The sequence below is a fragment of the Rhinolophus hipposideros genome (assembly GCF_964194185.1).
Source record: "Rhinolophus hipposideros genome assembly, chromosome: 2".
In the NCBI taxonomy this organism is placed as follows: domain Eukaryota; kingdom Metazoa; phylum Chordata; class Mammalia; order Chiroptera; family Rhinolophidae; genus Rhinolophus; species Rhinolophus hipposideros.
Genome location: NC_138048.1, coordinates 108,024,929 through 108,048,842, shown reverse-complemented (window position 1 = coordinate 108,048,842; position 23,914 = coordinate 108,024,929). Strand labels below are relative to the sequence as shown.

At 52.0% G+C, this 23,914-nt stretch overlaps 1 protein-coding gene across 1 annotated transcript; it reads left to right on the top strand.

Moving 5' to 3' along the window:
- The first annotated feature begins 23 nt into the window (after window positions 1–23).
- TMPRSS3 (transmembrane serine protease 3) lies at window positions 24–20,911 on the top strand. The gene is made up of 13 exons (XM_081077176.1): window positions 24–130; window positions 588–726; window positions 4,680–4,790; window positions 5,654–5,770; window positions 6,177–6,300; window positions 9,454–9,579; window positions 10,610–10,653; window positions 11,379–11,544; window positions 12,251–12,420; window positions 14,263–14,358; window positions 16,914–17,056; window positions 17,736–17,888; window positions 20,662–20,911. Exons 2-13 carry the CDS (start codon window positions 633–635, stop codon window positions 20,677–20,679), a joined length of 1,362 nt encoding a protein of 453 aa, XP_080933302.1. The 5' UTR covers window positions 24–130; window positions 588–632; the 3' UTR covers window positions 20,680–20,911.
- The last annotated feature ends 3,003 nt before the right edge of the window (window positions 20,912–23,914 follow it).

Below are 23,914 nucleotides of genomic sequence, written 5' to 3'. Positions count from 1 at the left end.
GATACTTTTATCCTTAATTAGGTCATGCCTGTGCGAGCCAGGAAAGGCTTGTGCTTGCGGGAAGCTACAAATACTGTGGGCAATTGTCCCCTCCCTGGTGCCATGGACATTTTGGGGACGCAGACATTATGTGAGTATGAAATCTTCTTATGTTTGTGGTTGGCGTGTCACATGCGCAGGCCAAGGGTCGAGTTTATGTGGGACAAACGGCAATGACAAAAAAGAGAAGGAACGTGCTTTGAACGTAATTTGTCTTCTGAAAAAGAATGGTACAGTAACTTCTACATGGTAAAAGGGCCTATCTCTGAAGATATGTACGCGATTGATTTTAAGATTTGATCCAAGAAATATTGGGAAAGTCATTTGTTTAGCACAGTTAAGTTCATTGTTTTTTGCCAACTCTAGAAGTTTCTCTGTTATCTGCTGTGGCTCAGAAAACAATGTGGTCTTCCCGGACCGTTTTGATTAATCGGTACTGAATTCGCTTTCTGTGGGTTGTCGGATTTCAAAGATTTAACGCAACAAAGATGCGTCAGATGTAATGCCGTAAATGGGGGAGCAAACGCTTTCTGTTCTTCCTGGTGAAGGAGGTGGAGGTGGAGCCGGAAGTCAGAAGCCCTGAAATAGTCACCATGGGGGAAAATGACCCACCCGCCGCTGAAGCCCCCTTCTCCTTCAGATCGCTTTTTGGTCTTGATGACTTGAAAATAAGTCCTGTTACGCCAGGTAGGTAACAGGGGCAGGTATGATTTCCGCCCCTCCCCCTCTGACAAATGTGGTTTGAGTGGAGTCTTTACACTGATCAGTGGGATACATGCGTTTCCTTGGTTTGCAGAATCCCCCAGAGAAGGGACATTGAGGGGGATCCTTCTGTTCAGCCCCTTTGGGACTCCCTACATAAATGTGTCTGTAGTCTCTGGATTGAAGTTTTCAAAAGTTGAGGCTCCACCTCTCCCTGGGCATGAGGGGTCAGATCCTGGCCAGGAACTCTCCGAGTCCTCCAGGAAGTCCTGAGAGGACTTTGGAAGGGCTCACCGGCCCTTCCAAAAAACTTAAAATAAGCCAGACGTCACTGAAGGTATTTGATGCCTAGGTTAAAATCCAACAGCGGGTGATGGAGTTGCTCCTAGAGACCAAGGAAGGAAAGCTCGTTTTGCAAACAGGTCACAAATGCTTGGAGATACAGCAGACTCCATAATGCCTATCCAGCCAGGATTTTTTTTGGCCAGAGCCCATCAGGACTTGTCTTGGTGAGCTGTGGCTCACTGGTCCTGGATGCAGCCAGGAATACCGGCCTCTGGGGCTGGGAAGAGGGGTCTCTGGCTAAGGGGCTCTGGCTGAGGTTCTAGAAAGCATGGAGTGGGGGGCTACCTGACTGATTCCTCTAAACCACCTGGGCAATTGATGTGGTGTTGTTGGGGGGGGGATGAAGAGGATGAGAGGTGAGGGGAGAGATTTCAAGCAAAAGAAAAGAGACGCAATTTAAAACTACGACTCCAAAATTAACACAAATGTACATTTTAAATGTACCCTGCAGTCACCCTATGCCTCCCATTTACCTGGTTTTTATATCTGCATTCATTCTCCTCCTGTCCTTGCTTGTAAATTCTTCACGCACCTGGGGACAGGTGGTTTTCCATGTGCTGCTTGGTTGTTATAAAAGCCTTTTTTTTTTTTATAACATCACAACGTTCCATCAAGTCGATGTGTAACTTACACAGCCACTTTACCATCATATGACATACAATTGTTTCTAGTATTTTTATGACGTAAATAACATGAACATGAATAACACTATACACATTCCTCTCTGCTAATTTTTTATTATTTTCTCATGGCAAATTCCCAGGAATGGGAAGAAACAAAAGCTTTTTTAAACTTTTCATTTTAAATAAAGCAATATATTGTTCATTATAGAAATTTAGAAAATACAGTCGAAAAGGTTTTAAAAAATTGCCCATGATTTTACTCAGAGACAACCCTATTGGCACTTTGTTGTTGAGTTTCTTCCCTTTTCCCCATCAACATGTCTATGTTTCCCTTTGGAAGTGACATATGTTATTTGGACTATTTTGAAGCTTTTCTTTTTAACTAAACAATATAATCTTCATCTTTCCATGGCATTAAATAATTATTCTTCAGCGGTTGGCAGACTACGGCCCATCGGCCAAACCTGGCCCACGGCCTGCTTCTATAAATAAAGTTTTATTCGAACACAGACCCTTCTGTGTATTCACATATTGTCTATGACTCATTCGTGCCATTAGTAGAGTCAAGTCATTGTGACAGAGACCACATGGTTCATAAAATAAAAAAAACATTTACTATGTGGTTCTTTACAGAAAAGTTTGCTGATCCTCTTTCTGTAATATTTAAGTATCATTTGTTATTTCACCAGCTCCTGTTGGCCATTTAGGGAGTTTCCCATTCACCTATATTTTAATGCCACTCCTAAGTCCCCTTGTAGGTAAAAATTTATGTACACCTATGATGCCATCTTAGGATAAATTCCTAGATGTGGAATTACTAGTTCAAAATTCCATCTATTTTGAGCTTTTGGTACACATTTCAAATTTGACTCTTAACAAGTTTACACAGTACACATTTCTATGGTCTATAAGTGGAGGTCCACTTCCTTTCACTTTAGACTGCAGTGGGAATGATGATGATGATGATGTCATCATGAAGTTGATATTTACTTATGTCTAATTTGTGATTTTTCTCATCTCCAGAGAGGTTGAAGGTTTTCTGTGCTTGTTTACCATTTGTGTTCCTTCTTTGGAGAGATGCTGTGCGTCCTGCGTTTTATTCCAGGCACACCCTCCAAGACAGAACAAGGAGAGGGGTGGGGCCATGGTCCCGCCCACAGGGCACCACGGTGCAGGAGCAGTGAAGAGGCCAACACTTTACTTCTGCTTACTCTGTCCTGCTTTTCCTCCCAGCCTACCTCTTTTCTCCATATATTTGCATTCAAATTCTCTTCTTTTCCAGGCAGCCATAAATAGTATTGGCTATTTATAATCTCGCTATTGCGGGTGGGGGGGGTGAAGTTGTGGGTTTCCAAAGACAGGCCGGGAGAGGGCTTTCTGGCATTTCTACGGGAGACTATCGGCTCAACATCTTCAAGGCCAGGAGAAGAGAGGCCGGGGCAGTCCCTCTCCCAAGTGGGGCGTGATATTTGGAAGGCTTTCTCCCCTTCCTCCATTCCAACCTTCCTAATTTTAAGTAAAGACAACTTGAGCATAGATGTATTTTCCGGATTGATGGGCTAATTTGCATGAAATGGCGTGTTCTTCACAGAGTAAAGGGGGCCGATGCAAATTCTCCTGGTTATAGTTTTGGGTCTCTTAATGCTCTTCACATTTCCTTTTCCACCCAATCTGCATGGTCCTTTGGGCAAGAACTGGGAAAGGGCTGAGGTTTTACATACTTGTGAACTAACAAGTCAGCCTGCCACAGGCCGTGGGTGCTGGCAGAAGACATGAGACTCCTGGGTCAGAGACAAAGGACTTTGTTACTCACAGCACGCGCGGCACGCGTGTGCTGTTTGAGTCAGTTACCCTTGCTCACCAAGTCCCATGGAGGTGACACGCAGCAGCCCAGGTGTACGTTGCACGCACAGTGGATCTCTGCATTACAGCTGAGGAACCCACAGCTAAGGAAATCTGAATCTTAATCATGAGCGACAAGCAGAGCAGCAATTTTTTTCCCCAAAGGAAGACATTATATTTATTATGCTGGACAGTAAATAAACCTGCCATTGACTCTGGAGAAACTATCTCTATCTCCTAAGGCTGTTTGCTCTGCCAACATCTTTAGAAAGATGTTCTGGAACCACAGCCGTCAGTGACTCTGCACAAGACCCACGGAGAATGGTCTGCTACGTCGTCTAGTGACCCTCTCAGAGGTCCCAGCCCTCCCTCTGCTGAAAATTCCCTGTTTGGGTTTGACATGTCACCCTCTTCTGTTAGGAAATGTCTTGCAAATTGGCGATCGACTTCCTCTCACTGTTAGTTTCCTAGGGCCACACACTAGGTGGCTTGAAATGACAGAACTCTATTGTCTCACCATTCTGGAGGCCAGAAGTCTGAAGTCAAGGGGTTGACAGGGCCACAGTCCCTCTGAACCTGCGGGGGAACCCTTCTTGGCCTCTTCCTGGATGTGGGGGTTTGTTGGCTATCTTTGGTGTTCCTTGGCTTGTCGATGAATCACCCTGATCTCTGCCTTCATCACTCTGTGTCTCTTCATATCATCTTCTCTGTGTGTGTGTGTGTGTGTGTGTCCACATTTCCCCTCTGCTTAAGGACCAGTCATATTAGAATAGGGCCCGTGCTAATGACCTCATTGGAACTTGATTACCTCTGTAAACATTCTATTTCCAAATAAGATGACATTCTGGGGTACTCGTGGTTGGAACTTCAACATATCTTTTGGGGGGACACATTTCAACTCATAAGACCATACCCTTGTCCAAGATGGACAGCGTGGGGTCAGAGTTGGAGAGTGTTGGGCTGAACTTCTAGAGAACGTGGTCGGTGGCCCTTTCTCTAAATTAAGGTAACGTTCTTTGGGTGGAACTTTCTCTGAACAGAGGGGAGGGGAACGAACATTTTAAGTTTTCTTTTATTGAAATTCTCTGTGCTGTGGCGTTTTGCTCTTTGTCCCCCTTTGGCTTTCAGACGCGGATGCGGTGGCTGCTCAGATCCTGTCACTGCTGCCTCTGAAGTTCTTCCCCATCATCGTCATTGGGCTCATTGCACTGATATTAGCTCTGGCCATCGGTCTGGGCGGTGAGGACAATTCATTATTCAATAGGCTCTCTACCTTCTCAGGCACTGAAACTTTCATGAGCTCCCCCCACCCCGGTGTGGTGCTGCCATCCAGTCCCGCTTACTGGAGGCACATGTCCTTCGGCTTGGCCAACTCAGTTTTATTTGCCTGCATGAATGTAAAGCCAACCTGGGGCCCAGCAGGGGCCTCTGGCCATGGTCAGGGCTTTGTCACCACGGAACCTGCCCAGTGAGCAGTGCCCACAGGCAGCTGATGAAATAGAATCCCGCGGCAAGAGGGGGTGCAGGGCTGGGTGCAGAAGACAAGGAGGCCATTCACATAAGGCCAAGCACGCCTGCTATTTGTAAAACAAGTACGTTTGCCACTTTTGAGAAAGTGAGTTATTTGGATGGTCTCTAATAGAGAACAAGCTCTCATTTGCTCTTTCAAATAACCGGATCACAGATCAGTTTAATTCTCCATCTGCTCTGCGGTGTGGTCTTTCACTTCTTGCCCAGAGTCAGAGACGACAGGAGGTAGATTGGGGGTTAGAGTCCTTACTCAGGGCTCCTTGCTCAGCCGGCTAAGCCGGTTGGCCCACAGCCATGCATTTCGTCTCTTGACCTGAAGTCCTTCAGAGTCTAAATTCACCTCAAGTTGTGGCTCAAGGCCACTTAGTGAGGCCAAGTGGGGTGCAGCAGCCCCACCCCCTGGAATTTAGAACCGAAACTGGGCTGGGAGAAACAGGCTGCTGACAGAGGTACACTCTCAATGCAGGTTTCATTATTGATGGGCAGGCTCAGGGCCATGTGCAGGGCACGGTTGTGAGTGCTACACACTGAGGGAGCCCTCCGCTAATACTCCGGTCTTCCCCTGTCCTCAGTCCACTTCGACTGCTCCGGGAAATATAGGTGCCGGTCATCTTTTAAGTGTATAGAGCTGTCAGCCCGATGCGACGGGGTCTCCGACTGCAAAGACGGGGAGGATGAGTACCGATGTGGTAAGGTCACGCCTCTTCCCTGTAGATATGGGAGGAAGTCAGCACAACCCACGTCTGGCCTTTCCCATCTGTGCAATGGGTCCAAGTCAATTCCAATGTCAAATGATGTCCTTAACTGGGATCCAACTGGCATTCGCCTCCAGAGATCCTGGGCTGGGAGTTAAGGGAGGGCAATTCCATGGAGCTTAAATTCAGTTGGGGAGACTCCGTGAGCCCTAAGAAGAGACCACCAAGAGAGCTCAGGGTGTCCAGACAGGAAGAGGGCCCTGCCAGGATGGGAGTGCTGTGGGCGAGGAGCAGGTCCGATTAGTACAGGAGGGTGTGAGCTGACTGCAGAGAGATCTCTGCCCATGACCTCAGGGCTCCGCCGGCCACTCACGGACTGCCGCGCCCGTGTCTTGGCCAGTTCGCGTGAGCGGTCAGCATGGCGTGCTTCAGGTGTTCACAGCCGCTGTCTGGAGGACCATGTGCTCTGAAGACTGGAAAGGCCACCACGCGAACGTCGCCTGCGGCCAGCTGGGCTTTCCAAGGTACCTAACTGAAAGGGGACCTCCTGCCCGTGGGGAGAACATTAATCGTGACAATGCTGAAGCACGACTCTGGTTTAGCTGGGCGCTGACAGCCTGTGTCAGCTGAGCACACTGCACCTCCGTGGTGGCACCAGGCGCCTGCTCCAGGTCACATAGCAAATGGCATGTTTGGGGTGTCTCAGCGCCAGGACAGACCTAGATGCAAACATGCAATAAACAGCCTTGGAGCAGAAGACCTGGTTCCTCAGGCCACAGCTGCAGGGTAGCTTCCCTTGTTTCTGGTGGTCACGTCTTCATTCATGCACACTTCCCAGGGAGCCCCGGAGAGCACAGTGCGAAAACTCCGCAGTTGGGTGAAAACACAGTTACCGTATTTTGCCGTGTATAATGTGCACTGTTTTGGCCCAAATTTGTGAGGGGAAAATAAGGATGTGCGTTATACATGGGTAGTACTAATTCCGTACTATATAAATGTTTTTAATTCTTTTATTTATGCGTGTGAGTTAAAAGTGCAATGGTAAATAAATACTAAAATTCCTTTATAATACAAAAAACAAATACCTAAATGTAAACAAATAAAAATTTGAATTAAAAATTAAAATGAAAGATTTTTTTTCTTCCCTTGGGCCAAAAACGTGGGTGCGCATTACACATAGGAGTGCATTATGCACAGCAAAATACGGTATTCAGAACAGTTGAGCAACATTAGAAGAAAGCACTATTACAGTGAGGCCTCACTGCTCAGGGTTTGCTCTTGTCCGTGGGGCTTTTTGCACTGGGGTGACACATTTTCATCCGAATTCTGGGCCTCCTTCTCTCGCCTGCCAACTGCCCTCTTCCACGGGAGCCCATGATGCCTCCCTTCCCTCTCTGCTCTTGATCCTGGGTTCACAGCAGGCAGGCTTCTGAGTGCCACACGCCTGGTAGGAAGTGAGCACGGTGACAAGGACAGACTTGGAACCCTGTTCCTGTTTGCACCCCAGGAAGTGGGGTGGGGGTCAAAGCCTCACTGTTTTGAATTCTCGAGGCACCTCCATCCTCAGATTTGGGGCATTATAGTCTCAGCTCCTTTCTCCAAAGCCAGCGATACCCCGAAGGCCCCCTGAAAGCTGCCCCCTCGTCCCAGTGATTCAGAAATCAGCTGCCATTCCTGCTCAGTGACAACAACACACACCCACACAAGCGCCTGGGAGAATTCTGTGGACTTTCCTCCTCGTTGACAAGGGGGAGGTTCACACACACACACACACACACACACTCTGCATCACACACATACACACCACACATGACACACCACACACACGTATCTCACACACACGTATCTCACACACACAGACGTGCACACACACACACTCTGTCGCTGCAAACAGCTGAAAGCTTCCGGGTCAGGATTTCTGCTCCCTCCCAGGCCCTTCCTTAGGCTCTGGAGGGGTGCCACCCTCTTCCTGTCCCCTCCCCGCCCACCTGGAGCACCAGCCCTGCCCCGGCCCCCCAGGCCTCTCCTTAGTTCTGCAGGGCACAGTCACCCCTTCCAGGGCCACCCTTGAGTCTCTGTGGGGCAGTCCTTCCCCGCCCCCTCAAACCCACTCCCTCTGAGGGGAGCCTGTCCCCTCGGTATTGCCCATTTTTCTTGCTATCAACTTTCCTTTTCTTCCGTGTGCTGCTTCAATTCTAGGATTTGCGTCTGTATTCTCTCTCGCTTATTCTCCCTACTACTTTCTTTAGAGCCCTCCTTTGCTCTTGGCACTGCTGTGTCCCATGTCAGATATGTGCGACTAACAGAGGATGGGCTGTCCAGTCGGACTCCTGGGTTCCAATCCCAGTGCTCATCCCGGCCACTCCATGGCACATGCCTCAAGGATAAGGACAATAACAGTTCCCGCTGGAAAGGGTCGCAGGGAGGCTCAAGTGACCTCGGGGCGTGTAGAGGGAGCCTGGTGCCCAGGAGCACCCTTGAGGATCTGTGGCTGGTACTCCACGTGGAAATGCAGAGGCATTCCTCTATGGGGCTGCATTTGCAGCAGCTAGGGTCCCTCTGCACTTCCACCCCGCGTGCAGCCCAGCCCACCTGGCTGTTTCACGCTGCACCTGCCCTATCTGCAGGCTGAGCAGCACCTGGCAGGGCTGGGCAGACCACTGCCACAGCTTTGGCTGCATTTCCTCAAAACTCAAACTTAACAGAACTTTGTACTCCAGTAGCTGGTGTGTGAGTGCATGAAGCAGGCCGGCTGCTTCCCATTTTGTTTGAAGGAAGGGGCTGTCCTTCAAGGTGGTTCGTCACCATCTCCACCACATACCTCTTCACACACTTGACTTTTTACCTAGGTCTTCTTTACCGGTGCTCTCCAGAAGACTTGTTTCCTGACTCTTTAACCATTTGCTTGCTTCTGGTGTCCCCTGACTCTCTTCTGTCTGTGTTTGTCTCTCCCTCCAATGGGAACCCACGCCAGCTCTGGGCAGATGGGGAAGGTCTTTCATTCCCCCCGACCTATTGTCCTTGGGGTACTCAGGGTCCCGACTTTGGTACCCACCTGAAAACACCTGCTTAGCTCTGTGTTCTGGTCCCTTCAGGGCTTGTTTCAGGCTAAGCAGGGGTCAGTCAGTTCAGCTGCACGTGGCAGGGGGCGTCCAGCTCCTTCAGGAAGTTGTACCCGGAGCCCGTGCTGCTGTGTGGATGGGGCCGTGGGGAGGGGCCAGAAGGGGCCAACGTCCCAGACTCCACCCGGTCTGGAGAGCCTTGAAAAATTGGCAAGGGGAAACCATTGACAGTATGGGGGGACACCATGACATCCCCCCAGTACAATACCTGTAGCTGTGACTTGGGCACATTGACGGTTTGAGGGATACCGTGACATCCCCCCAGTACAATACCTGTAGCTGTGACTTGGGCACATTGACAGTATGGGGGATACCGTGACATCCCCCCAGTACAATACCTGTAGCTGTGACTTGGGCATAATGATGGTTTGGGGGACACTGTGACGTCCCCTGTATGATACCTGTAATTCTGTGACTTGGGCACATTGACAGTTTGGGGGGGACACAGTGACATCCCCCAGTACCTGGTACCTGTAGCTGTGACCTGGGCACAGGTTGATTTGAAGCACAAGGTAAACGTCACACGCCAGGTCTGAGATGCCAATGTGCTTGCAGCTACGTCAGTTCAGACACCGTCAGAGTGGATTTGCTTGAGGAGCAGTTCCAAGGGGACTTTGTTTCCATCAATCACCTCCTGTCGGACGACAAAGTGACGGCCCTGCACCACGCTGTGTATATGAGGTAAGTGCCCCCGGGGCTGCTGTTGGTACTGTGTCACCATCCGCTACACTTGTAAAGCTGTGCTCAGCAGTCGGAGACTCAAGAGGCACAAGAGTGTTTCCCCCAAGTGCAAAGTGGGGCTTGGCCACCTCGGTTAGACTGGGTGGCACACCAGCTGGGTGCAAGGACCTAACTCAAACCAGCAAATGTGGCTGACAGACAAAGGGAGGAAGGTGAGCAGAGCAGGAATAGAGAGTACTCCTTGGTGCAGGTCATAAATGCAGCACTGAGCCTGCCATGCAGTAGGCGCTCCAGATGTGTTGGGGGGAGGGAGAGAGGAAGGGGGCAGGGAGGGAGGGGGGAGGGAAGGAAGGAGGGATGAAGGGAGGGAAGGAGGAAGGAAGGAGGGAGGAAGGGAAGGAGTGGGAAAGGAGGGAAGGAGGGAGAAAGAGAGAAAGGAAGGAGGGAGGAACAGAAGGAGGGAGGAGAGAGGAAAAAAGGAAGGGAGGAACGAAAGAAGGGAAGGAAGAAGGAAGGGAGGGAGAAAGGGAGGGAGGGAAGGAGTAAGGGAGGGAAGAAAGAGGGAGCATAGAGTAAATCCTTTCCGGGCAGTCAGAGATCCCTGCTCTGGGAGGAGTCCTCTCCCAGGTGGTTGTGTCCCAGGCTGCAAGGACTTCCTGCCAGGAGAGCCCACCATTCATCTGATGGGCTCTCCTTGTCCTCCAGGGGCCAGTAAAGAACACTGGGGTAAAGCTAACACGCGAAAGACACCAGCATATGTTTACATAACGTAACTCATTATACATTTCTTATCATCAGCTACACAAACCTTGAAATACTCAACAGCCTGTCACATACAATACTTCACTGCAGTCGAGTGTTTTTAATGAATCTGTGACCTCATGCTCATGGTTTTGTTACATAGACTAAAACTGTAATCTGTATTTAAGAGAAGGGGAAGTGGTTTCCTTTTACCCCAAGATTAAGTTAAGAAGAGTGATTTCGCAGACTTCTGGTGTTTATTGTTAAGCCCACTCTTTGTCCACTTTAGGGAGGAATGTGCCTCGGGTCGCGTGGTTACCTTGAAGTGCACAGGTAAGAGTTTCAGACAGAGATGAAGCAGGAGCCCCCTCCCTTACCCCTGCCTCCTCCCTTCCAACTCAGTGCCAGGTGGGATCTCTGTGGACCCCACCTCGAGGGAGGGGAGCAGTGTCAGCCCAGTCTCACCTGTCAGGCGGGGGAGGCAGCCCAGAGTGACTTCTCAGCAGCAAACGGGACATGGTGCATGTCCTGTCTCTCTAGAGTGGCTCCAGTGGCCTAACTTTCTCCCCTGCCCCCACGATGGGAAAGCGTGCACAGCCTGTGCAGTGCCCAGACCCCCATCCCAGGCAGGCGGCCCTTGTTCCTGGCAGCAGGGAGGGTTCCGCTGCAGGGGGTGGGTCTGGAGAAGTGAGGCAGGTGCACGCCAGCACCTGCGCTGGGGACGATGGGGCTGCAGAAGGTTTCCCCACGCTCCTGGGGTGTTGTCATCCCTGGGGCATCTTGGCCAGGGGTGCTGCCAGCATCGGGCTCTTTCCTGTGACAGGCTCTTGCCACTGCACCCTCATAACACTCTTCTCATCTCACATCTAGGGTGACCTGCCCCCACCCCACACCCTACACCCCCCCCCTCCCACCTTTGCAGTGCTCTTCCCGGGGCCGTGAGCCCTGTAAGGGCGGCAGGGTGTCAGGGAAAGAGGACAGGCCTATAGCCGCAGCACCACTTTCCCCAGAAAGGTCTGTGGGATCATCCCTCAACGCTGTCCCCCCTCCCCTCACAGCCTGTGGTCTGAGGACCGGCTACAGCGCCCGCATCGTGGGCGGAAACATGTCCTCACTCGCACAGTGGCCCTGGCAGGCCAGCCTTCAGTTCCAGGGCTACCACTTGTGCGGGGGCTCCATCATCACCCCCCTGTGGATTGTCACCGCTGCCCACTGTGTTTATGAGTGAGTATGGGAACTCACCTTCCACACACCCTTCCGGTTCAGCCGCGTTGGGAGGCGAGGGATGTGGGTGGTCAGCAGTAGGTCCAGACCACATCGTCACAAGTAGTGTCCACGTGGAGGGACCCTCCCTCCTCACCATGGATCCATCACCGTCGGCTGGTGTATCTTAGACCTGCAGCTCTTACAGAAAGGAGAGAAAGAGGAGGAAGGAAGCTCTCACACAGGAGGAAACCCACGACAGAAAGGTCTGAGATCTCCCTAAGATCTCCCTGAGATCTCGCTAACAGTGGACCATGTTGTGGCCGAGAGGGCGAGAGACAGTGCAGGGTGGGTGGGGGCATCAAGTCTCTCCAGAGCAGTCTCTCTCAAGGGAGGTTAGCACAGAGGAAAACCACAGGAAATACCCCAAACACCCTGTTATTTTTACCTCCTTCTATTTTGGTTGCTGTCTGATGGACCATGGGCCCTGATGAGCCCTCAGAGTCAGCAAGCTTGAGCTCAGAGGTACAGGGAGCGAGGCCATTGTAGGAAACTCGGGTGGGTCTGAGCTTCTGCAGAGCGTGGGGGCCAAGGTCGATCCGAGCATCAGCAAGCAGGGCCATGCGACATCTGCCATCTGCCTGGTGCTGCATGTGGGGGTACCTGAGCTCCATGGGTTAGTGTGGTTGGGGTTTGCCTGCTCCACCCCTCGGCCTTCTCATTGCAGCCTGTACCTCCCCAAGTCATGGACCATCCAGGTGGGACTGGTCTCCCTGCTGGACAGCCCAGCACCCTCCTACCTGGTGGAAAAAATCATCTACCACAGCAAGTACAAGCCGAAGAGGTTGGGTAACGACATTGCCCTCATGAAGTTGGCGGTTCCTCTCACCTTCAATGGTATGTCTGGGTTTCTTTGTCATTCTGTTGCTTTCATTTGTTTCAAGAGATTTGTAATTGCTTGTTGAAGCATTTTTATGACGGCCACTGTACAATCCTTGTCGGGTAACTCCAACACCTGATTCATGACCTTGTTGGCATCAGTTGGTTCTCTTCTCATTAAAGGGGTGACTTGCCTGGTTCTTGGTTTGATGGGAAATTTTCAGTAGCATTCTGGATCTTTGGGTTACTATGTTAGGAGACACTGGGTCCTATGTACATCTTCAATTTTAACAGGTGGTCCCTCAGTTCAGCGTTGCTGCAGCTCTTAGCCTACTTTTGTGGGCCATGGTTCTGATGATAATTTGATTTGAAAGCTTTTTTGGTTCTACTTTGGTCAACTTGGTTTGTCTGGTGCCACTGAGACTCCCACCAGTGCCACTTTCTTCCTGCTGGTGCTACCTGGAGATGAAAGGGACTTCTTCAGGCCAGTCCACCTGGTACCTCTAGGTGGTAGAAGGGATTTCTGTCATGTGGAGACAAAGAGCTTTTCTCTGTCTGGTGTTTGTTTTGGGGAGGTCCCCTGCCAGTGCCACCCATTTGCCCAGTGTCTCGATCTTGGCCGAGAAAGAGCACTTCCTAGGCCAGACAGCTGGTTGTGGTGGGGTCCTCCCTGCAGCCATTTCTTTATGAGCTGGAAGATACTGGGCGTCTTCCACTCCCTGAAGTACTCAGAAACATTCTCTCCCAACTGGTTGCTGACTTCAGTAGTCTCCATCTCTCCACGGGAAATGTCAAGACCTGACCTCTGGAGGTTACAAAAACACTACCAAAAAGCCACTCAAGATAGAACTTTCAAACTTTTTGCAGATGCAAACAAAACCTCAGGAGCCTACGCCTAAATAAATTATAGTTCCCTGTTCCATCCCGAGTGTTACTGGCAGCTTGGGGTGCAGGCAGAGGGTAATAAACAAGACCCCGTGTTGGAGCACAATTCTGGCATGAGACCAGCAGCACATTTGGCTTGGCACAGCCATCAGCGGGTTTATCACACGGCACACGTAACACTCTGCACGTAACACTCTCACTCGGAAAGAAATACTTCTAGAGAAACAAAGAGAAATTGTAATGGTGGTGTTCGTTTTTTAATTATTATTAATGATAGTTGATTATACAAAATGAGGTGGCAACACCTGTACTTTGATAAAAATTAAAATAAACCCTCCCCTTAATCTTTTGCTACCTTTCCATTATTGTCATACCCAGAAGAGCATAGCATATCTCAGAATGTATCCAGGAGAAAGCCCCGTGATAGCTGTGACACCGAGTGGTGGAGGGCTTATATGACAGCCCACAAGGGCAGGAGAGCTGTGGCCCTCAGGTGTATCAGGAGAGATAGCAATACTCATGGAGTGACATTGTGAAACATCACAACAGGAATGGGCAAACTATAGCCCTTGGGCCAAATCTGACCATTTGCCTGTTTTTGTAAATAAAGTTTTATTGGAACACAGCCAGACCCATTTGTTTACTGTTGCCTGTGGCTGCTTTCATGCTACTGTGGCAGAGTTGAGCAGCTGCAATCCAGATCACTGGAACTGCAAAACCTAAGATATTTACTGTTTTGCCTCTTAACAGCACACGTGCTGACTCCCGGTCTAGACTCACTGAAGTTGTCACAGTCTAGGGTTGTTTTAAAGTTGTAGGGCTGTGGTGGGAGAGGGGCCCTGCTGGGAGCTAACCATATTCAGATGACCAAGGGCGGGACCTTTCTTTGGGAGACCACTTGTGGTAAGCTGATGAGACTGTTTTCTTGGACGACTGCTACAGTAGACTGAGAGTTGTTGTTTCCTCTCTAAACAGAGATGACCCAACCCATTTGTCTGCCCAACACCGAAGAGAACTTTCCTGATGGAAAAATGTGCTGGACATCAGGATGGGGGGCCACCGAGGAAGGCGGTCAGTAGTCTGAAATCGAGGATCTGAGTCCAGGGATCTCAGAACCGCGAGGGCCGGGGTGCACTCCACACCGACATGCACCCCACAGTGTCCCTATGTAATGTTCCCGTGCAATGCCCACCTGTCCTGGTCAGAGGTGGGAGCACCTGCCCCCACAAACACACAGTCAGCCGAGCTGTTGTGGGTCAGGAGTCACGGTTCCATCTGTCTTGGGACGTGAAATCGCAGACTTTCTCAGGGGAGAACTAAATCACGAGGGAGAACTGTGGGCATGTCCTGATGGACAGACCTTCACCAATGCACCAGGTTCTCCTTCCTCCTGTTCCATCCTCTTCCTCCCACTGTGTTAAACACGTTCATAGGCGCCCAGTAGAGAATCCGCCTGAGATTTATTTATTCAGAAGACAGAGGTTTGTAACCGGTGAGGAATTTTTGTCTTGTGTGACTTTCATGGATGTGTTATTTCATTCTACAAAGATCAAGTAGGAAAAGCAAACAGAGGGGACCTTATTGCTATCATGGTTATGTGATTAATGATGTTAATAAGAACAATACCTGCCATCCTTTCATCAGCGTGGGGCACGGATGCGTCACAATTCTTAGGTTTTTCCATCAATTGCTTTCCTTGTTAGTGGGAAGAGTATTCGTTTCCTGGGGCTATTGTAACAAATTACCATAAACAGAGTGGCTTAAAACAGCAGCCATGCACTCTGTCACAGTCTAGAGGCCGGAAGTGTGACGTCCAGGTGGTGCAGGCAAGGTTCCCTCTGGAGGAGAGTCCATTCCTGGGCTCCCTCTGGAGCTCCAGCTGTCCTTGGTGTCTTCGGCTTGTAGATGCGTCACTCCATTCTCTGTGCCCATCTTCACGCAGCCTTCCCTGCGTGTCTCTGTCTCAGCTCCCTCTCTTATAAGGACAGCAGTCTTTGGAGTTAAGACTGATCCGGGATGATTTCACCTTGAGATTCCTCCCTTAATTACACCCGCAAAGACCCTGTTCTAAACAGGGTCACATTCTAAGTTTGCAGGTTGACATGCTTTGGGGGAGGGGTCGACCCGAAACAGGAGGTTCAGAATTTTTCTCTTGAGACTTATTAGCTGAGTCCACCAGCTCCCAAATGTCCAAGGCACAAATGTCTGCTCATTTGGCTGGCTGTCCCCTCCTGCCCATATTGGAAGCTTCTCCCACAAATGCTTCCGGGTCCGCTTCACCGCCTACCAGGTGCTGAGCTGAATGTCTCCATGGGACACTGTCTGCTCTTCACAGCAGCCCCTGATGGGTCATTATTCTCCCGCCCATCATGAGGGCAGGGAGACTGGGGTGCACTGAGGCCCTGGCTTGGGCTCATATGACCGGGTGATGGAAGGTCTGGGATTCTGCGTTCCTGCTCCCCACCCACACCCCTATTCATGGTGTCATTCATGAAGTCGGAGTTCCCGAAGAGGATTATTTCATTGTCTTCCTTGGATCCTTAAGCGGTGAGAAGGGATAGGTCCCACTTTCAGCTCAAGCTCACGGCCAGGCGGCCCCCATGGCAGGGCTGGTGTTTATGAGAGTGGAATGGGGAAACCCTGCAGAAAACGTGGCACAACTCACTCTAGTAGAACAGTTAAAATGAGAGTTTGAGGTACACAGGTCCCCCACGCCACCCGTGGACACCTGCTGGAGGAATGGGGATGGCGTGGGCCCTGCTGTAAACCCGTAGAACGTAAAGAGAACCCAGTTTACAAACGAGTTAGTCACTGGGTGTTGGTCCCGTTGGGCTGGTGGTAAGCTGAGCCACAGCAGATAGATGAGTTTCTTGTCGCTGCTGCAACAAATGTCCCCAAACTCAGTGGCGTAAAACCACACGAATGCATTCTCTCACAGAGGTGGAATGCGGAAGTCTTGGTGGGCTGGAACCCTTCCCTGCCTCACCCAGCTTCCAGAGGCCCTGCGTTCCTTGGCTCGTGGCCCCTCCTCCGTCTTCACAGCCCGCAGCTCAGCACCTTCAGTCTGTCTCTTCTCTAATCTCTGCTTCCGTCACGACATCTCCTCCTCTGACCCATTTAAGGACCCTTGTGATCACACCCTTGGGTCCATTCACAACCCAGGATCATGTCCCCGTCTCATGGCCTTATCACAACTGCAAAGTCCCCTTTTCCATGTAAGGTGACATAGTCCTGGGTCCTGGGGAATGGGATGTGGACGTATTGGGAGGACATTTTTCTGCTGGCCACCCCAAGGTTCCACGAGAAAGCTGTATGGGTGACCTTCATGAGCCTCAGTCTTCCTCTGTGACCTGGGCTGCTCTGAGAACTAAACGGATTGATGCGCATCATGTGCTTGGTGCAGGATGGGCCCGAGGGAGGTCCACGTCCCCACCTCCTCCCAAGTTGGTCCCCGAAAGGAAGGGGTGGCCTGGACCTGGAGTGGGAGGGCCTGCAGGGCCCGTCACTAGGGAGGGAGCCCGGGGCTGGCTGATGCTCGGAGCAGACCACACAGCCTCCAAGGCGGCTGTGGCCCCTGAATTCTGAGCAGGGCTCCCCTCACCGCGCGCCCCCTTGCTCTGACGCAGGCGATGCCTCCCCAGTCCTCAACCACGCGGCCGTGCCTTTAATCTCCAACAAGATCTGCAACCACAGGGACGTGTACGGGGGCATCATCTCCCCCTCCATGGTCTGTGCTGGCTACCTGCAAGGTGGTGTGGACAGCTGCCAGGTAGGGGCCTGTGGTGACCTGTGGGGACCTCGGCCATGGGCACGGCAAGGCTCTGGGATGGCGACCCAGCCCGTGGGACAGGCCACCACCAGCATTTCCCTGTGACTGACCGAAAAGCAAATTTACAGGGTGTGGGGAAGGAGTTTGCACAAGATATCGGCCCCTTTCCTGGGCAGTTGGGCCTGTGTTTACCTAGCGCTCCCACTCTGCCTGGGCGCTGGGCGGGGGAGGGGCTCGAGGGTGTTTCCCTCCCCAGCCCTGGTCCTCAGAGTTTCCAGGGGGGACAAAAAGGGGTGGAAGATAAGTGGGAGCCCATGAATGTGGGCCTTCGAAGCCACAGTGGGAGAGACTCAATACTGCGTGGGTCCAGAGGTCAGCTACAGCCCCCTGGCCAGGCAGACCCCTCCCTCTGAGAGCACTCCCTCGGCTACCTGCATCTGTCTTGACCGTCATGGCTTTGGTGTATGGAGAATCTGGCAGGGAGACAGCTGCAGTGATCACCAGGGACAAAGGACCCCACTGTCGGGAATGCCGAGTCAGTTCTAGAGGGGCGGGGGGTGAACGCAGAGCCATCGTCACGCCATAATTTGTGATGTGGTGAATGGGAAGCCCTGCACTCGACAAGGGACAGCGTGGCGGTGCCTGTTCTGTCACCTTAGTCTCTGTCCCTGCTGTCTAGGGAGACAGCGGGGGACCCCTGGTGTGTCAGGAGAGGAGGCTGTGGAAGTTGGTGGGCGCCACGAGCTTTGGCATCGGCTGTGCAGATGTGAACAAGCCCGGCGTCTACACCCGTATCACCTCCTTCCTGGACTGGATTCACGAGCAGCTGGAGGTGGGTGCAGCGCCCGCTCCGCTCACGCTGGGCCCGGTTGCTCCACCGCCAGCGTCCCCAGTCCTCCTGTGCAGAGAGCTGGAGGGTGACCCGTCAGTTGTTGACCTGGCAAGCAGTGGCTCCATGGTTCTTGTGTGTGGGGCGTGAGCAGGTTAACCCCAGGGCCAGGCTCCGTGTGGGTGTGGCCCTGGCAGGGTGGGACGCGAGGCTCTGGTATGGTGACCAAGCCCGTGAGACAGGCCTGTGGTGTCCTGTCTCTGCCAAGGGCGGGGGCAGGGAGGAGGGGCAGCTGACAGGGGCCCTGGGGATGGGAACCCGTCCAGTGGGCACATGGAGTAGAGGGTGGACAACGGGAAGTCCGCTGGGGGATGACCCCCAATGCCCACTGAGGGGTTTGGACCTAGCGGGGGGCCAGGGATGAGATGGAGAGTCTCTGATCAGGAGTCCCCTGGGAAGCTCTGTGCTTTGGGGGCCCCTCCGGGAGCTGGGGCCTGGCAGAGAAAGGCAGGTCCGTGAGGCTGGCTTGGCAGGACTGGGGAGGGCCGGGGATCCCTGGAGACGGTGGGAAGGAAGAACAGGACACCCAGGGACAAGGAGGGTGGCGCGGCTAACTCCAGGTCCCAGTGCAGTGGTCCGAAGGTCAGGGGGTGAGGATGGGCTGTGCAGGAGCCGCATAGCAGGGCGTCCTCCACCTTGTGGGCACCCGGCAAATACTGGCTGGCTTGATGTCCGACTCGGAGCCCCACATCACATCTTGGACCAGTTTCAAAGACTTTTTTTTTCTAATTGAGGCAAAATTTACACAACATAAAATTAGCCATTTTCAAGTGAACAGCCCAGTGGCAGCGAGCACGCTCACTACGCCGGGCAGCCACCACCTCTGTCTCATTCCAGGCATTGTTGTCATCCCGACATCAAACCTCATTGAGCTGTGTCTCCCTCCTCCCCCTTCCCCAGCCTCTAGCATCAGGAATCTGCTGGTCAGTCCTGGTGGATCAAAGACCTTTTCAAAGGCTCCTTTTAACGGGAAACTATTGGCTAAGAAGGACAGCAAAGTTCTCCAGGGTCTCTGGCATTCATTTCCACATCTTCCTGGTGGGATTTCTGCTTTAAATGAGAGGCTATGGAATGGTTCGTGTTGTACAAGCCCGAGGCCCCGGGCCCGGGACTTGGCCGGCTTTGAATCCCAGCCCTGCTGTTGTGTGGCTTTGTGTCCTCCGTGGGTACGAATAGTTCCTGCCTCTGAACTATGGTGGCTGGTGGCAGGACAGCAAATGCTGGAAGCCAGGCTTGTCAGGGAGCTCCTGCTGGGCTCAGACTGTTGTTAATTGGCAGACAGGCCCAGCACTGAGCTCTTCAGTGCGAAATTCAGCCAAAACCTATCAGCCTCTTAGACAGCATCAGAGAATAGACTTTGAAAGAGCAGGCGTCTGGATGCAGTAGCTGCCAATGGCCCATGAACAAGAGCCTGGGGTTCAGACAGCTGTGCAGGCATGGGGGGTGGAGGGCAGGAAAGCAAGAGTGGGCCCCCCATTGCTCATGGAGCCAGGAAGATATGCTCTCCACGGGGCTGCATGCAAGGGCGGAGGGTCCTGTGACCGAGCTTCTCACCATGAAAGTTGAGCTTAAAACAGGTGCATGTGAAAGAAACCAGCTCCCAGCCTTCAAGGTGCCGGGGAGGGCTGGGGGCAGGCAGGCGGTTCCACAGCCACCCTGGGAGCCTGCTGACAGTGATGCCGAATGACATCTAGGCCATTTCCCTCCGGGCTATCCTGGGTGACAGGCCCTAGGACCATCCCCATATTATAGGTGAGGGGACCTATAGACCCAGGGCAGAGCATGATTCCAGCCTCAGCATACACTACACAGCTGGGGAGTCCTGCACATCCCACACTGCACAGCAGATTTGGCAGAAGTCCAATATGGGGGTGTGCAGGACTCCCCGGCTGTCTGTGGACATGGAAGACACTCAGGACCCTTCTCTAGAGGGTGTGATCAGAGGTGTGGGGTGAAGACCCTGGTGATTTCAATGCACGGCGACTTCAGGACACCCCTTTAGAGTACAGGCACGGGCCACATGGCTCCCTGGGCGGGTTTAGAATGGGCCTCCACTCTTTCCATGACACTGGAGGACCCATTTCATCTATGACTAGTGGATGGTCCCCTTGATGCCCAGGAGCACTTAGTTCTCAGCTGTCCCCGGCCCACTGAAGGCCAGTGTGACACGCTGTCTCTCTCCAGACGTCCCCAGGGAAAACCCAGAAGAGGCTTCCCTTCCCACGAGAGGTTTTCCGGGCGGTCTGCATTTTCAGTTCCTTTTTAACATCGATGTGAGGGCCTTCCAAGAGCTCACACGTCTGGAGGGGAATTACTCCACTTGTTAGCTGGTGGCACTGCTGGCTGTGGCCCTGGTTTTCTCTGTCTATTTGGGGTTTCAAACTACATTGCCCTGACACAGACTGGGACACAGGAACACAGTGCTAAGAGCTGGAAAGGTCACGTGGAAACTATGGAAAGAATCTCAGGTCAGTGGTGAAAACTGCAGAGGCGGGCAGGGTGAGAGGAGCCTACGGGGAGGATGGCCATGTCCCACTCGCTTGGGACCCGTGCAGAGCTGGCAGCCTTCCCCAGCAGAGGCCAACTCTGTCCCCATTAATCGTGGAGAAGAGCCGATGCCTCACTCAGGGTAAAATGCAGGTGCCCACTCAGTCCTAAAGCTGGAGGACTGGCTGGAAATGCTAAAAAAATATAACACCTATGTTTTCATTTCTAGAGGGACCTAAAAACTTGAAGACAAAGGGGACAAGCCACCACCTTGAGTTCCTGCCAAGATGGAGACATCAGCCCCCCATGGATTGCTGGGTGGAAACTTTGGACATGAGCCTTCAATGCTTGGCTTTCTGGCACTAACAGCAGAGCCAAAAGGGGGGGGGCGTCTTTGTGTCCCTCTATATCTAGTACACTTTGCTTCTAACACCTCTGACAAGCCACTGAGGCATTGGATTAAAATGACCTTGAAGCGCCTTTCTGACCTTTATTAAGAACAAAACAGAAACGCCTCTGCAGTGCTACCTTTCCCCACTTGTCCATTTGGTTTTCTCTCCAGGGGTCCTTCAGCATCATTGTTGAGATAAGCAAATGTCACACGAAGGGCGAACGGTGAGCGAGACTTGAGCCTCTCGGTGAAGAAGGGCCAGATCAGCACTGCAGGCGCTCGTCACTGTACATACCACTGGCCACACCTCCTCATCCCTAGGCACCAGAACCCGACCGAGACTTTCTGCTTCCAAGATCTCTTTTTGCACATGGGAACTTCATCTCTAAGTGATTAGTTTGAAGGTTTATTTCTACTCTATTTTGTAGCCTTGTATTATTGTCCTTTGCTTCCAAAGGACATGTGCTCTCTGAATGCAGTCACCAGTCAGCGTTTGTCTGAATGTGTACCAACAGCTCATGTAAACTGAAATCATAAGCTTGATTCCAGAGGCTCGATGACTTTCATCTCTTGCACATGCTCTGTGGGTCTTGCATTTTTCTGTTAGAACACGTTTCTCAGCAGATGAGAATGATGTCACATTACATCACGACATGCAGAAGCAGAGTATGAAACAAGTACGGGACGAGCCAGGGCCTGCTAACCCCACACAGCGGGTCCTGAAGGAAACAGAGGGGACAGTCACGTGTCATCGGGAGGCCAAAGGCTCCCCTGCCTCTCTGTAGGGTTCCGGGAGCCCACACAAGGTACTGCCAGGAAGCGACGTGCATTGGCACTTGCTCACACATGAATTCATCAGAGTGTGAAGGAACATGCTGCTTTGTCTTGAGGCAACAAAGGGGAGGATGGGTTCGTTTCAAAGAGAGCAGAGTAGGTCCAGGTGCCTGGGGAGGGAGTGGCTCCAGTGAGCCCCCCCCCCACCCCCCAGGCCGGAGACAGGGGTGGAGGATGAGGGGGAGGGAGAGGAAAAAGCAGACGCCTCGAGCAAAATGGTCCTCACCACTCAGAGTCACTGCACAGATCTCTGCCTGTGTCAGAGAGGGACAGGCCCTTCTCATTGTAAGTGGTTCTGCCTGGGTCTCTTTGAAAGTAGTGTTAGCTCCACCTGGTGAGAAGATAAAAGATTTCATGTGTGATAACCTCAGTTGAGAAAACCTGATGGTGGGATCAGCAGACAGTGTTTCTAGCCTGTGGCGGTTTCATTCGCTTTTAATTATGACTGAATTTTGTGGAAAAAGAGTTGCCGTCTCACAGTCTTCTTTCCGAAGGCGTGGGTGCTGCTAAAGGCAGGTAGCTAGTCAGCCTGTGCCACGTGCTGGCGCTGTTCTCCAGGCCTCACACGTTCTCCGGCTTTATCATCACGTCAAGCCTCTGGGACCGGAAGTATCGGGGATCCATCTCGTCGATAAGGACACCAAGGCATGAGAGTGCGGGGACTTTCCCAAGACCACACATCAGGCCAGTGAGGATTCAGGATTTGCACCAGCCACAGCGTACCAGCAGGAATTCAAGCAATTAACTAATTGAAATATGACTCTTTGGCATTTGAGTGTAAAGGGACTTTGTGCCAGCAGTTTGGACCCATGGGAGCCATGTTAGTCATTCAAAGTGGTGATCAACTTCTCCCTCCTCCAGACACGTTTGGTCTCAGTGTAGACATTTGCTGGCTTGGGTGGGGCTCTTTGTTCCTTTTTCCCACAGACACAGCTGCCTCACACCTCACAGCCAGGCCGGAGTGGGAGCCAAGAGAGGAAGTCGTGGCTGGAGCACCTACCCTGCAGCTCGAGAAACAGCCAGGAGAACATGCCATGGATGAGGTGAGCTGCTTCCCCTGGTAGCTTGGACCCGAAGAAGCAACTGTGGGGCTCCCATGTCCCAAGTGAGGGGAGCCCCGCCTGTGCTGATGTCCAGGACCGCACCATGGAAACAGCTCCTCTCTCTAGTACTTTAGTATCAATATGGCCTTATTTAACCATTTTAAAAAGAATTATAGAAGACCTAATGATTTATAGAAAGTTTGGGGAAAAAGAGTATTAAAAATTGGTCAACAACTTAAATGGCCATGAAAACTGTCACTTGCCTCCCTCTCCTCAGAGGAAGGCCTCTGGCTGGGATCTGAGGACACCTGCTGACACCTCTGTTCTCCACCTCTCATGTGGAGAAACTGCTTGCACTGGTGCAGGAAGATACGCAGACACCTGGGTGTGCAGACATGTCCCTTGTCACAGGAACCAGCCCAGTAGCCACTGGTGGTTGGACAAGTGCCAGGTGTGGGTGCCACATGTTGGTCTCTATGTCCAAAGGCTGGCTCCCGCTTCGAGGATTCCCAACACAGTAGCACTAGGTTTGGGAAGCGGGGTTCCCACATCCTGTTCGAATGTGCAGGTGCAAATTCCTGGTGACCCAGCCTCCAGCCACCGGGAGGCACAGGGGCGCGCCAGTGACGTAGAAATAGAGAGACAACCAAGAAGAACCAAGTTTCTGCTGCATGATCGTCCACAACACTGGCTTAAGATCAGTTAATTTAGACAAATTCACGCGTCGGGCTATGGTTTCTTCTACAGCGTGAAAAAGAAAACCTCACTCGCTTGTTGCCATCTTACTGATTTGGGGATACCATGTTCTCTGCACAGTGGCCAGAAGAGCTGTGTAGGGCCACTGCCTGTGTGTCTGCTCGTGGGCGACCTGTGGGCGAAGTGCTGCGTTCTGATTCACTCACCTCTTCCGGGTTGCCTAAATAATCTGAATTTCTCCAAAATTCATGGACCTGTAGAGAGGTCATTGTTCAGACTCCCATAGTACTTGGTGTGTGTGTGTGTGTGTGTGTGTGTGTGTAAATGTTAGTTTGTGTGTGTGGGTACACATATATAGTGCCACTTCATTGAATGACACCGTTTGTTTTTGAGCCTGCCTCTCCTTGTACATTGAGAACGCCCTGAGGAGGGTGCCGGACTCCACCCACCTGTGACACCCAGCGCCCAATCCAGGGTCGGACTGAGCTGCTCATAAACACAGGTGGAAGGAATCAATG